Here is a 13,068-nt window from a genome sequence, read left to right on the forward strand (position 1 = left end):
AAAATATTATTTAAGAAAACATGAACAACGCCCTATCGCTTTTATACTTTTAAACTCTCCCCAGTGTTCTGGCTTCCCTAATATGGCATGTTTCTCCATTAACTCTCTGAAATTCCCTCAAAAAAATGAATTTCAATCTCACCGCTGTCCTAATTTTAGCAAATACCAAGGGGGTGACATTTAAACAGTAAGGATTTACAAAACGTTATCTGATTCCTTCTGAGGGTGACAGTGCAGGGGCCTTTGTCACTCCCGACACCCAGTTAGACTGGCTTCTGTCCCTGGGCCTTTCCAGGTCCTGGGATAAGACAGGGATGGTGTGGTTCTGAGCTGGGCAGCACCATCAAGTGTGTAGAAGTAGAGATTCCGTGCTAGCGCCCCCTGGCGCCTTTCCTGAACAACGGAGGCACAGAAGGCAAAGTCTGGTCTGCAAATATTATAGTAACGGAGAGCCAACTACGGGTAGAGAGCCTGGGTAGGTGCGGAGGGTAAGACGTGGGTAAACACCATTGAGAAAAACGGGTGATAATTATGTTTAGGGATACTGTGTAACAAGCCAAGTAACAGGGATGTGGGCTAGAGTGTTGTAGGGCCACTGAGCAAAGATCTCACAATTCTGTCCTAATGTTCTTGAGGTTGAAAAAGAATTCTGATTATCTTGTGTCTGAACCCAGTCCCTGGACACGTGGCTGAGGGCACATGTTACAAATAAATGAGCATGTTATCAAACGTTCACTTGTCTTTCAGATTTAACAACCGTTACAGTAAATTGCATTCCTTCCTCGAAACTGTTCACCTCAAAGCAACAATAAACAAGGCCGCGTTTCTATTCTATAAAATGAATGCATCTGACAAATGACTTTTTCCATTTAATTATGAAATGCTCAGAAGAAAACCAAACACTTAAAAAATCAAAACTTTCCGTGAATAACTAAGAAAACATGCCGGACCTTATAGTAACCCCACGAGTCTAAGTCTCTGTCGGTGTAAAAAGATGTTCAGAACAAAGCTCTCCTCTGCCAGCCTCCCCCTCACCTCTCATCTGAGTGGGTTTTATTTATGCGTCGGACGACCTTTTTGCCCATTAGAACCATCTTGCTCCGGCAGTTAATTAACACGAGTACCATAATTTAATACAGTTAATGCTACTTGATGTCCTTTAATGTACCTTCCATTTGCGATATTATTGTAGTATTACCTTGTAAATTAAAATGAGATCAAGACGAAGAGAGCCACTCTTTAATTAAGGTCTGGACACACCGCACTCATCTATTACTCCCGGGAGAAAATCACCCTGATTTGCTGAGAGAGGACGTCCCTGAGTCAGAATGAGTCTGTGGGGATTATCAGGTCGACTGAATAATGCAAGGACCACAGAGTCGCTGAGGTCGCGAACAGTCATCTTTTTCCTTCCACCATCTCCATCCACGCACAAGGAGAGGGAGAAGGAGGCAGCACAGTCAGCATATGGGGGGGAAGGGTTTGCAATTTTTATGATGGGATGGTAGATTTTACCACCAAATAGGTATCAGATGTGTCACGTGCTAAAAAGAACCCAGATGCAACATTTGTCTTATGACAGTCACAACACCGTTTTCACACCAAGCAATACTAGCCAGGATAAAACACAGAGGCCGCATTCATGGGTGCATGAGAAACAGAGAGCTTGGATTCGGGCTCAGTCAACTCAAAGGTGCTCCAGCTGGTTTTGTTGCACAGCTTAAGATTGCAAAGTGAACAATCTCGTCTTCCTTACCCACTGGGAGGTGACAAATTTCCCTACACTCCTCAAATAACTCACAGCAGTTCCCACATTATGGTGGGGGGTGGGGGAGGGGTGAGGGTGGGGGTGGCGAGTGGCGTGACAGACGAAGGTCATTATAATAATCTCCTAGACGCGGAAAGTCACCTGAATGCCGCCATCCTTCCAGCCATGGAGGAAGGAGCTGTTGACGGAAACAGCTCTTTAGGAAAGTTTCCACTTAGGATATTGTTGAAAAGGAACCTTTGGAGCTCCCTTTTAGAGATCATCAATTAACGTTCAACGCTCCTACGGTCGGTCGAACGAGGCGCTGCGCTAGGAAAAGACAAACGAGGCTGAAATTTTCAAGGGTAAAACGTCTATCAGCTTCGGCGCGAGCGATCTGTGAGCCAAGCAGCAGCTCCCTTCAGAGGCTCCGCGTTCCTTATATAACTGAGAAGCTGGAGACACGCCCGAGCCATCAGGCCTGGCTTCTCTGGTCCCTCCCCCAAGGCTAAAAATACCTGGGCCATCTGGTACCCAGCACAGCACACGCCAACATCAGCTTTGCCCTGAGGAATTTGGATGGAGTTTGGAGGTGACAGAATGGGACTTTAGGGCCAGGGCTCACCTCTACAGCATCTCTCTCTCTCTCTCTCTCTCTCTCTCTCTCTCTCTCTCTCTCGGTTGCAGACTGGTGAATAGGGAAAGACAGTGGTGGTGAGTCCCAGGGGAGTGGGGAGGGCGCCTCCAAAGGCCTCAGAACCACTGAAATGCAGTTGGGGGACACCACCAGCGTGAGGCATAAGGGCTGAGTCACATGGGTTCTGAAATTCCTAAGAGGCCAGCTAGGGAGATAATCATCTGACCTCAGGAAAGAATGCATAAAAACGCCTGTGGCCTGAAAGTTTGTATTTACACTCTTTTTTAAAATTATCAGAGGACCTGAGGAAGCAAAGATGAATATGCAACAAGGGAAATAGGCCCCAGCAATGGTTACTTCCCAACCTACAAGCTTGACGAGACCGCCGTGTCCAAGGGGAAAGGAGAAGGCTGGGGAAGTTGGGCTAGAAGCACTTTGGCTTAGACGAGAGAAACTGACCTAGAGCAGTGGTCCACAACCATTTTGGGGCCACGCACCGGTTTAATGTCAGAAAATATTTTCACGGACCAGCCTTTAGGGTGGGACGGATAAATGCACAAAATAAAATTATGCGACTGGCATAAAAACTGTGGTATTTTAAAATATAATTGTTGAACTTATGAGACAAGTGTCAAGAGTGAGTCTTAGACGGATGTAACAGAGGGAATCTGGTCATTTTTTAAAAATAAAACATCGTTCAGACTTAAATATAAATAAAACGGAAATAATGTAAGTTATTTATTCTTTCTCTGCGGACCGGGGTACCAGTCCATGGCCTGGGGGTTGCGAACCGGTACCAGTCCTAGAGAACTCTCCCTAACCACGGAGATCACACTTGGCTCCAAAATCCAATCTCAGCTCCTTAGGTTGGACATTCAGTTTTGTAGATGAACAGAATACCACTTGTTTTGTTGTGTAATGTTGTTGTTAATAATAACGACATCAATTATTTTTATATAGTACCGTCCCCAAGAATAAGATACTGGAAACTGATCATCCTCTGCTGAAACATTCAGGAACATAACGGCTACATCTGATCATAAACAACAAACTCCTGCGTAAGACAGCAGCTTCCTGTTGTGCTTTCAAGATGTCCTGCTAACGCACGGACTGTCTTCTCTACCCTGGGACCCATGCGTGTGCTCACCATCGTACCGGGGAATGTTTCTCTCAGAAACGTTACTTCGACTTAAAGGAATCATCACCGTACATCACCAAGACCTTGGTTAAAAAATTTTCAAGAAGTTCCATTGCTAACGATCCTCGACTCTTCCTGGAACAGGAAGTTCAGACAAAGCTGAGAGTTGGTGGCCGCCCATTTCTGCCACTTTCTACAGTTCAGACTCTGGAACTGGGACCCCCATGCTGAGGTCATGCCTCCCCACACCGTTCTGGGCGCCCCCTCTGGCCCGTCCGTTAACAGTAGTAACTGACCCCTTCTTCCTTCCAGGGCACAAGTGTAGCAGCACTCTTATCAAAGATGGGTGGAGACAGCTCTCCAACAGGCCAGGGTGTCGCAACATTTCTCCAGCTCCTGGGGACTGGGCCACCATGGAGAAGACTGGGTGCTAGCCCATAAATCCTGCCTTCTTTAAATTTTACAGTTATTTAATCACACCTACGTGATGTATGTACTGGTTATATCCTTATTGTCATATATTCTGATTTAAAGCCTCGTTAGCATTTTTTTTTAGAATGATCACTTCTTTGCTTTGTTTTCTCTCTCTCTCTCTCTTTTCTCCATTTTGCTGGATAATCCACTCACCTTTAGTTTCCCCAACTAATTATCTCATGCAAAATATCCCAGTGGGTTATTTTGATAACATACCACACTTAAAAATGGGATTGAAAAATCTCTACTTTGATGGTCCCGGTTCTAACTATCAAAGTTTTTCATTTAAACATCTTCAAAATTCTTGGAAACTTGTTCAGTTCTGTCTCTGGTACATTGTCGAAACCAAAGACATGCCTGACTGTGACCCTTAATGTTCCAGTGCTGGCCACCTGTAACTGACCCACACCACCACGGAGCCTGACTCGGGCCCACATTTTAAACGGCAGGATAGCTTTTTAAAGACAATAGCATCTCAACAGCTGAACAACACAGCTTGTCCCCCTCCTTTTTTTTTTTGAACAAACGCATTGTTTTTTCCTGGATGTTTTTAGTTCTGATGCAATAAATTTAAAGAAATTCAGCTTTCATCTCCAGGAATATTTTGTGTGCGCATGCAATATACAATATACCAAAACATCGCTATCTGTACCATGTGGAAACCGTCTCCTGCATCTGAAAACAACAGAAAGATGCATTTCCTGTTTTTCAGTCCGTGTTCTCAGACGTTTTCCTCTTTCTTTTGTATAAATTCTAAGAAATTCCACCAGCAGCTTCGGGTCTAATGACAACAAGTCTGGGGTCACAAGTTACTACTGCTGAGGAAGGAAGGTCTCCAGCGCCCCAGAACCCACCTGTAGGCTCATGTTCCCGGGAACGGGGTGGGGGAGGGGCCAGTGGAAATGGACAGACGTCACTCTCCTGCACCCGGACCCACACGCTAGCATTTTCTCGGAGGGAACACGCCGTTCTCATTGGCGTGGGACAGGACGCCCGCGCGCCTGCGCTTACCTCCCGTGCACCTTGATGTCTGAGATGGCGTAGAAGTAGCGGGCCAGGTGCAGCTCGTCCACGAAGATTTCCCCGACGGCCGGCCTCAGCAGCCGGAGCCTCAGGTCGGTGACGGTGAAGAAGTCCCGGAGTTTCTTGGTCGTGTCCAGCTGCCCGTAGAGCGATGCCATGTTGCGCAGCCACGGTCCAGCAAAGAACGCGAACCTGTCTTTGATTTCAAAGTGGATGATCTTGCTGTTGGTCATGTAGCCCGTGGAGTACTCTTCGGTGCAGATGATTTCTAAGACCGTGTGCTGGGATAAATCCTTCACCGACTTGGGGTCCATGTGGAAAGCATCCAGGCAGTCCGTGGCGTAGTACTGATAGGGCTGCCATGTGCGCCCATAATCGAGAGACTTCTCCAGGATCATCTGGTCCGGGCGCCCTGACTCGAAGGTGATGACTATGTTGTCTGTGAGCTCAATGGTTTTGCTCCAGGACAGAGTAATGTTCACCTGGAGAGGCTTGGGGTAGTCCTTCCAGGTCGCAGACTGCCAGAAGGTGGAGGGATGTCTCCCTTCGAAGTCGAACATCAGCTCAGGAGGGTGAGCCAGCTCCGGGGTGCTAGCGTCACACTCATTATTGCACATGTACGGGTTGCCCTGCGGAAGGAGAACACAGAAGGGACAAGTCAGAACATGGGCTTGACACGGGTGTGGCCACACGTCAGAACATGGGCTTGACACGGGTGTGGCCACACGTCAGAACATGGGCTTGACACGGGTGTGGCCACATGTCAGAACATGGGCTTGACACGGGTGTGGCCACATTGCTGGTGTTTAGGAAGAGGCTAGGGAAGAAAAAGAAGGGGAGAGAAAAACCTGTTGGCAGTCATCATTTTTATCTGCCCTAACTGGAGTCTCCCGTTTCATTGCATACATTTTTTTTAAAAGTAATATGCGAATCTTCTTGTCTTGTTTCCTTCCATGGGCTTAAAAAAAAAAAAGGAAACCGTTTATTTATCCCATATGCGTCCGACCCATAATGTGGTCCCAGAAGCACAAAGCCACCGAGCAAGTGTCGCACGGCTCAATACCGCCGCGTCCTCTTAGAAAGATGCTGTAGGAAAAGCCAGCAAATTCCTCCATGCCTCAAGGACGTTCCTCAAGAGCACAGTTCTTTAAAAAGCCATTTTTCAAGCAAAGCTTTAGAATTAGCAATGAACCGTGATACCTGTGTCCCGTTCAGGAAACAATCCCCACCCCCCCGCGACACTGGGCTTCCTTTTGCTTTGCCTCAAATCCATCATACTTAACTGGGTCCCTGCTTCATAAAGCCTGCTTTTAAAGCATTTACTTTGCTCACCGCAAATCGTTCGAATGTGGTATGTATGCTACAGGCTCTGGGGCTTGGTCCAAACATCTGCCATCCTGTTAGCCAGAGGCAAGGGGATTGCTCAGGGAAGGTTTACCGCGGGTGTGCACTCCAACTTAGCAGAGCGGGAATGCCCAGTACTTAAAATGAGAGCCAGGCAATCAACGAGATGTCACCCTGTGCCGGCCACAGTCAGCTGTCCAGGGATGTTAACCATTATTATTGCTTTCCCTCTCACGAAGGCTACTTCCTTCACAGTCCAGTCAAAAGAAGAAGCTGGAAATCAGCCTCCTTGTCATATACCACAAGTGATAACACCACTGACGCCACACCCTAAATGGCTGCTTTCAGCTTTCATCAGGAGAGTTGATGGCAAACAACTGCCTCCCTGATTTTTGTTTATTGTTGTTTAAGGAAAGAAATGGTGTCATTTTTAGAGCCAACCATTCAGGCATTTCTTGCAGGTCCTGCACTGGATAATTAGAAGCCTCGATAGGTGCAGGAATCGACCCTCTGACATTGCCCTTAGTCTTTCTTTTGTAATCACAATTAGATTTTTTTTTTTCTTTTTCCCTTTTCATGAACTGAGAGCCTGTCGTCATACCTGCAGGATGCATGAGCCGCGTCTCAAGTAATGAATCTACACTTTGGACGTCGATGCTCAGTTACTGCTGACGCCGGTGAAATGTAAGACGAACACTGGAGAACCGCTCTGGCCTCCCCAGAGGCGACTTTCTCCCTACCTCGTCAGCTAATTCTTCTACTCGCTCTTCCCTATTAATGCAACTGAGCCCTGAAGCTGGCAACAGGTCTCGGGGACTCGTGTATAACTGAGCTGGGGCAGGAGAAAGAAGAGAAGGTACGTTATCTGAGGAACAGAATCGTTTCAAAAATACATCCAAGGCATCGGTGATAATGGGAATGTTTCTGTACTTCTCTCTCGAATTTCAATTCCCTATTCCTGATCCCAGCGTCTGTGGCACTATTTATAGTAACCCCTTTCAAAAAAACGAGCCAAGTGGGGAAAATAAGTTTCTGTTTGGTGGAATAAATCACCAAATTTATTATTATTTAAACTCTCTTAAGCATACCGGAGAGCCCAACGCAAAGCTTTAGCAAACAGACAAGGGCTTTTTACGGAGGGCTATAAATATTGTGGAATCTGTCGGGATTTATAAATTCTAAATATATGCAAATGCATATTTTACTGGAAGGGGTCAGATTTACACAGATCACGCCTTCATTCGAAAATTTACTGAAGGAAAAGTATAATCCCTTCAAAACCCATCAGCACGTAGCCATCTGCACGGTCGTTAGCGCGGATGCTACCATCTCCCTCCTGACAGAAGCGTCTTCGTCCGAGGTCGAGGGTATCGCAACACAGGCTGTCCACCCTGCAGGACACTCTGAGTGAGTTATCAGACGTTTGTAGTAAGTCCTGCCGAAGGATAGCCTTTCTTCGACTTCGGCTTGGATGCACAGAGCTTCTCAGATGGGGGGTGGGGGGTGGGGAGGATGCAGAGATAAAGAGAGAGGCTGAGCAGAGTGATTCTGGGAACGGGTCAATACCAACAATACTGTCTTTAGAAAAGAGACGTGTAGATGTCTGTCTAAAAAGCATTCATTCCTGTATTCAATCAAAGGTATCGACAACCACTACCTCTTCTTTAGCACTTAGGGGCAGGCAGATGCTTTATCCACATTGTCCTGGGGATCCTTTTTCATCCCTACTTTACAAAAGAGGAAACTGAGAGCACACAGAAGTGTCAAGTAACATGCCCAAGGCCACAGAGCAAAGTCAGTCAGGAGCGGACCCCTTTCTCCTGCCCCTGTCCCAGCCCGTTCAGCTCCCAAGTCATTGGACTCCCTGTGGGCAACTCAGCCTTAGAGCAGGGCTGCCCGGTACAACAGGAAGAGCCTGAGAGCAAAGGAGTCTGGGAAACACAGCCTAAGGTCTTGTGTCAGAGAGCCCCAATGAGCATCACCATCCATCTGAGACGCCGTGGAGTCCAACCTCCCTCAGCCTTAGAGCAGGGCTGCCTGGTACAATAAGAAGAGCCTTAGAGCAAAGGAGTTTGGGAAACACAGCCTAAGGTCTTGTGTCAGAGAGCCCCAGTGAGCATCACCATCCATCTGAGATGCCGTGGAGTCCAACCTCCCTCAGCCTTAGAGCAGGGCTGCCCGGCACAACAGGAAGAGCCTTAGAGCAAAGGAGTTTGGGAAACACAGCCTAAGGTCTTGTGTCAGAGAGCCCCTAATGGGCATCACCATCCATCTGAGACGCCGTGGAGTCCAACCTCCCTCAGCCTTAGAGCAGGGATGCCCGGTACAACAGGAAGAGCCTTAGAGCAAAGGAGTCTGGGAAACACAGCCTAAGGTCTTGTGTCAGAGAGCCCCAATGAGCATCACCATCCATCTGAGACGCTGTGGAGTCCAACCTCCCTCAACCTTAGAGCAGGGCTGCCCGGTACAACAGGAAGAGCCTGAGAGCAAAGGAGTTTGGGAAACACAGCCTAAGGTCTTGTGTCAGAGAGCCCCAATGAGCATCACCATCCATCTGAGACGCCGTGGAGTCCAACCTCCCTCAGCCTTAGAGCAGGGCTGCCCGGTACAACAGGAAGAGCCTGAGAGCAAAGGAGTTTGGGAAACACAGCCTAAGGTCTTGTGTCAGAGAGCCCCAATGAGCATCACCATCCATCTGAGACGCCGTGGAGTCCAACCTCCCTCAGCTCTAGGCAGTAACTAGTTTCACAAGCTCATCTGGCCATGGGCCCCCTTATCGTTTTTGCAACTTTCTCTTTTTATAACACATGGCTAGTGTCCCGAAGAGCATCCTTTGAGATTCTCTGCTCTGTATGACTCTTAAAATTGTAACCACGTGGACACCAAACAGACCACACAGCCCGAAGGTTTCGCTCTTTAATGAAGATGTGTCTGGTAAAGCGCTCGGTCTCTGGTCTCTATTTTTTTTTTTTTTTTTTTTTTTTTTATCACGGGGACACTTTGGCCAGGGCTCAGCAGGAGAGCCAGCTCAGGATAAATGCTGACATCTCCATCCAGGTGTCAGCCATCAAAAAGCATGGCAGGACAAGGAGACAATTTCATTGCTTCACACTGATCTGGTGCTTTAGGCCCCTGGAAAATGAGAGAAAAGCTACATGCGTGCAATAATCGCCTACTGCATTCATATATTTGATAAATATTGGCTACCCACTATATCACTACGTGTAGGGTCCTCATCTTGGCTCCCAAGACCCAGCAGTAAACATATCTGAGTCCCTGCTTTCTGCAGGATGTGTCCATCTCAGTTGGGGGAGATGCATGAGTCAACAACTATGTATATGTTTTATAATGTCTCGGGCTATGAAGGAAAATAACGCCTATTAAAGGGAAGCGTAGCCGGGCAGCAAGAGGGATGTGACTGTAATTTTATAGTAGGAGGTCACACACAGAAAGTCTCTCCTCGATCATGTGACATTTGAGCAGATTAAGAACAATTCCCAGTTTACCCCGGAGGCGGTCAGAGGTCAACGGGAGTGACAGTTTCGTCCTTCATCTGACTTGACTCTTCTTAGTGGTAATTGTCACAGCACAATTTATTGAAATTGATGAGTAAACAGTCATTTCACTTGAGAATCTACACCAGATGACTGCAGATGCAAAAAAAGAAAAAAAGAAAAAGGAAACAATAAAGGAAAAGAAATCAATGGACCTGTTCTTAGTTCTTACTTGTGTTCTTTTAGGAGATTAATGATTTGAAGGCCATTAAGATAACTTACTAGAAGACAATGACAGTGAGAGAAAATTAACATGATAAAAAATATATATTATTCTGGTCCTCCGAGAAGAAAGCTTGCATTTTAGGTGCTCAGGAGAAAGAAAAAAGAAGGCCAAAGAAGCCGAAAATCCCAGAAAAAAGAAAGCCGGATGAGAGATGTTTTTATGCTAAAATGTTTAGCATTAATATTTCACATAGTTGTGATCTGTGATACTGTTGTTATAGAGAATTATCAATATGAAAACAATTGCTGTTAAAGGGATTAGGTTAATTACATTTCCAACTACTTCAACTTTACCCTAATCCCCCCTAATACCATCAACAAAGAAATTTATATAAGAAAACAGCTTCCCCCTACTTGTGAAAGCAAAGAACTTCTTGCTGCTAAATCCAACAGATTCGAGCATTAGCAAGTATAAGTAATTATTGTGTAGCCGCAGGCAGCCTAAAGTAGATCTAAAGTCCTACAAGCAACAGGTCCTTAACTGTCTACAGACAAAGCAGAGAATATTTATGACAGCGCTGATAACGTTTACACCATTGAGGAGCCTAAATAATTGAGCAGACAGGGCAGCTAAATATTTTTATAACAATTAAAAGCGGAAGACAATGGTGATGTTTAATTTCATTTTAAAAATAACAGTAATATTGTACCTCTGGGGGAATTGAAGTTAGTTTTTAATTAGCACTTTGTAGCCAAAGTGGAATATACGTTGTTACTCTTCCTTACTGAGCTTTCAGAATTTAGAGGGATAAATATATTTTGAGACATGCTTTCATTGCTTCTAGCGCCTTCCTGCTGACTATTGACACTTTGAAAGAAATACCCAGTCACCTAAGCTCTGCAATGAAACCTACATGCCAAGCAGGCATGCGTGGACATACAAGTGTTTGTGAGAAACCTTTGGAGTCACACTTACACTGATTGTGAAAGACAGGGACACAGAGCTAGCTCACACCTATTTGCATCTGGCTAGCCCTTGCCTGTTTTATTGGTATGTGACGGTCACTGAAACTCACAAGGGCGTATAAATGGCGTCCCCGGAGAGCAGTCCCAACCGTCTCTCACGGAGGCTTCGCCAATGCCCAGCTTTGAGAGGCGGACGGAGCGAGTGGAAGCTAGTCAGTGGCCCGCTCTGATGAACCACGAGGCTGGACTGTCCCAGGGAGATGTGGCCTCCTTTTCTCCTCTTTCATCACGGCTCCCTGGGAGCCAGCCATGCAGGGCAGCTTCTGGGAGGACGGTGATTGGTCTCTATATCAGACCTGTGATTTTGGGGGGAGGGGCCCTTACTCTGAGTCCCTTGTTGGATCGTGTCAGTCCGTCCTCCTTTCCCCAAGTCCTTCCTGCTCCCGGATTCTTGGGTGGCTCCGGGGGAGAAGGCACCTCCGTGATGACTTTTCTGAAGACACTGAGACTACTGAGCACCTGGGAGCTGACACCTATGGTCATCTGAGGGCCTCCATGCAGGTCGTACAGCTTTTTAAAAAAAACATTTTCTGTTGAATTTATTGGGGTGACATTGGTTGATAAAAGTATACAGGTTCCAGGTCCCCAATTCCATGACACATCATCTGTGCACTGCCCTGCGTGGTCACCACCCCCAGTCAAGTCTCCTTCCCTGACCATCGTCCTCTTTTCCCCCTTTCCCTCCTGCAAGTCCCACACTGTTGTCTGTCTATAAGGTTTGTTTCTGTGCTTAACCCCTTCACTTTCTTCACCCAGTCCCCCCAAACCCCCTCCCCTCCGACAGCGGCCAGTCTGTCCTCTGTGTCCATGAGTCTGGTTCTGTTTTGTTTATCCTGTTCCTTAGATTCCTCTTATACATGAAATCCTATGGTCCTTGTCTTGCTCTGACTATTTCACTCAGCACCACGCTCTCCAGGCTCACCCATGCTGTCACCAAAGGTTGACTGCCTTCTTTCTCCTTATGGCTGGGTAGTATTCCACGGTGTAAATGTACCACAGCTTTTTATCCACTCATCTACTGATGGGCACTTGGAAGCAGGTCTTATAGAGCTTTGTTACGGGCATTAGGGAGAACAGAGGGAAATCTCAGACAGCAGACGTCTGTTCCAGAGATCTAAGAGTTGTCAGCAGCATCGATACCGACAGGGTCTGGTGGCCCTGGCCATGGGGATAAACTCTGTATGTCTCAGACAGAAAAGGCCCACAAGGCGGCGTGCTTTTTGAACATAAAAGGCAGAACTCTCGCTTGGAACCTGCTCTAATTAACGGGCACACGTTGGGTCCCAATGTGTGGTGACAATATAGCCCGAAGACCACGCGGCTGTCCCAACTTGAGACAATCCTGACACTGCGGTGACCAAGAGTCCTTACGCACTTGTCAGAGCACGAACCCCAAATTTTAGTTTAGGAAATATGGCCGCTCTGAGAATAATAACAGGGGATAAAGGGTTTCGTGTTTAAACTCCAGAGTTAAAAACTGACGGCTCTGTTTTCCACGGAAACGCCTCGTGCACCCCACGGGTTCCTCCCCGGCGTAAACACGGGCCCTGGGCCCGAGAGAGGCGGCTGCTTGTCCTGGGTCTGCTGCCCGACACTCACAACGTGTGGATGCTCTTACTCGGGAATAAAGGCAGGAGGGCTTAACCTTTCCGCAACGAGAACCCCGGAAGCTGCAGCCCCGATTATGGGCCATAATAGACAGCTGTGTAAATCCCCACAGAGGATTACGGTTCGGATTTTCAAAGTGGTGGAGGCTGCAGAGGTCAAGAAAGACCGAGTTTCTAAGAAGGAGACAAATACATTCTCCAGCCACAAGCCACAGAAATGGATCCCGTAGAGCGATCTAAACCATGACTTTGCATAGACTGAAGACAAAATAAATATTAATGGAATCAAGGGGATTCTGACATTGTCTGTCGACAGAAAAACACTGTAGTCAGATGACATTATTGTAATTGGT

General features: G+C 46.9%; 1 protein-coding gene across 4 annotated transcripts in view; it reads right to left on the reverse strand.

The window, feature by feature from the left end:
* Positions 1 to 13,068, reverse strand: part of NTNG1 (netrin G1) — a 304,121-nt gene that overhangs the window by 138,648 nt on the left and 152,405 nt on the right. For all 4 annotated transcript variants that reach the window (XM_066247204.1, XM_066247205.1, XM_066247206.1 and 1 more), the window contains exon 3: positions 5,008 to 5,648. In XM_066247204.1, coding sequence (XP_066103301.1) covers positions 5,008 to 5,648 — 641 coding nt within the window. The remainder of the gene's footprint in view (positions 1 to 5,007; positions 5,649 to 13,068) is intronic.

Source organism: Saccopteryx bilineata, chromosome 11 (genome assembly GCF_036850765.1).
Source record: "Saccopteryx bilineata isolate mSacBil1 chromosome 11, mSacBil1_pri_phased_curated, whole genome shotgun sequence".
NCBI lineage: Eukaryota > Metazoa > Chordata > Mammalia > Chiroptera > Emballonuridae > Saccopteryx > Saccopteryx bilineata.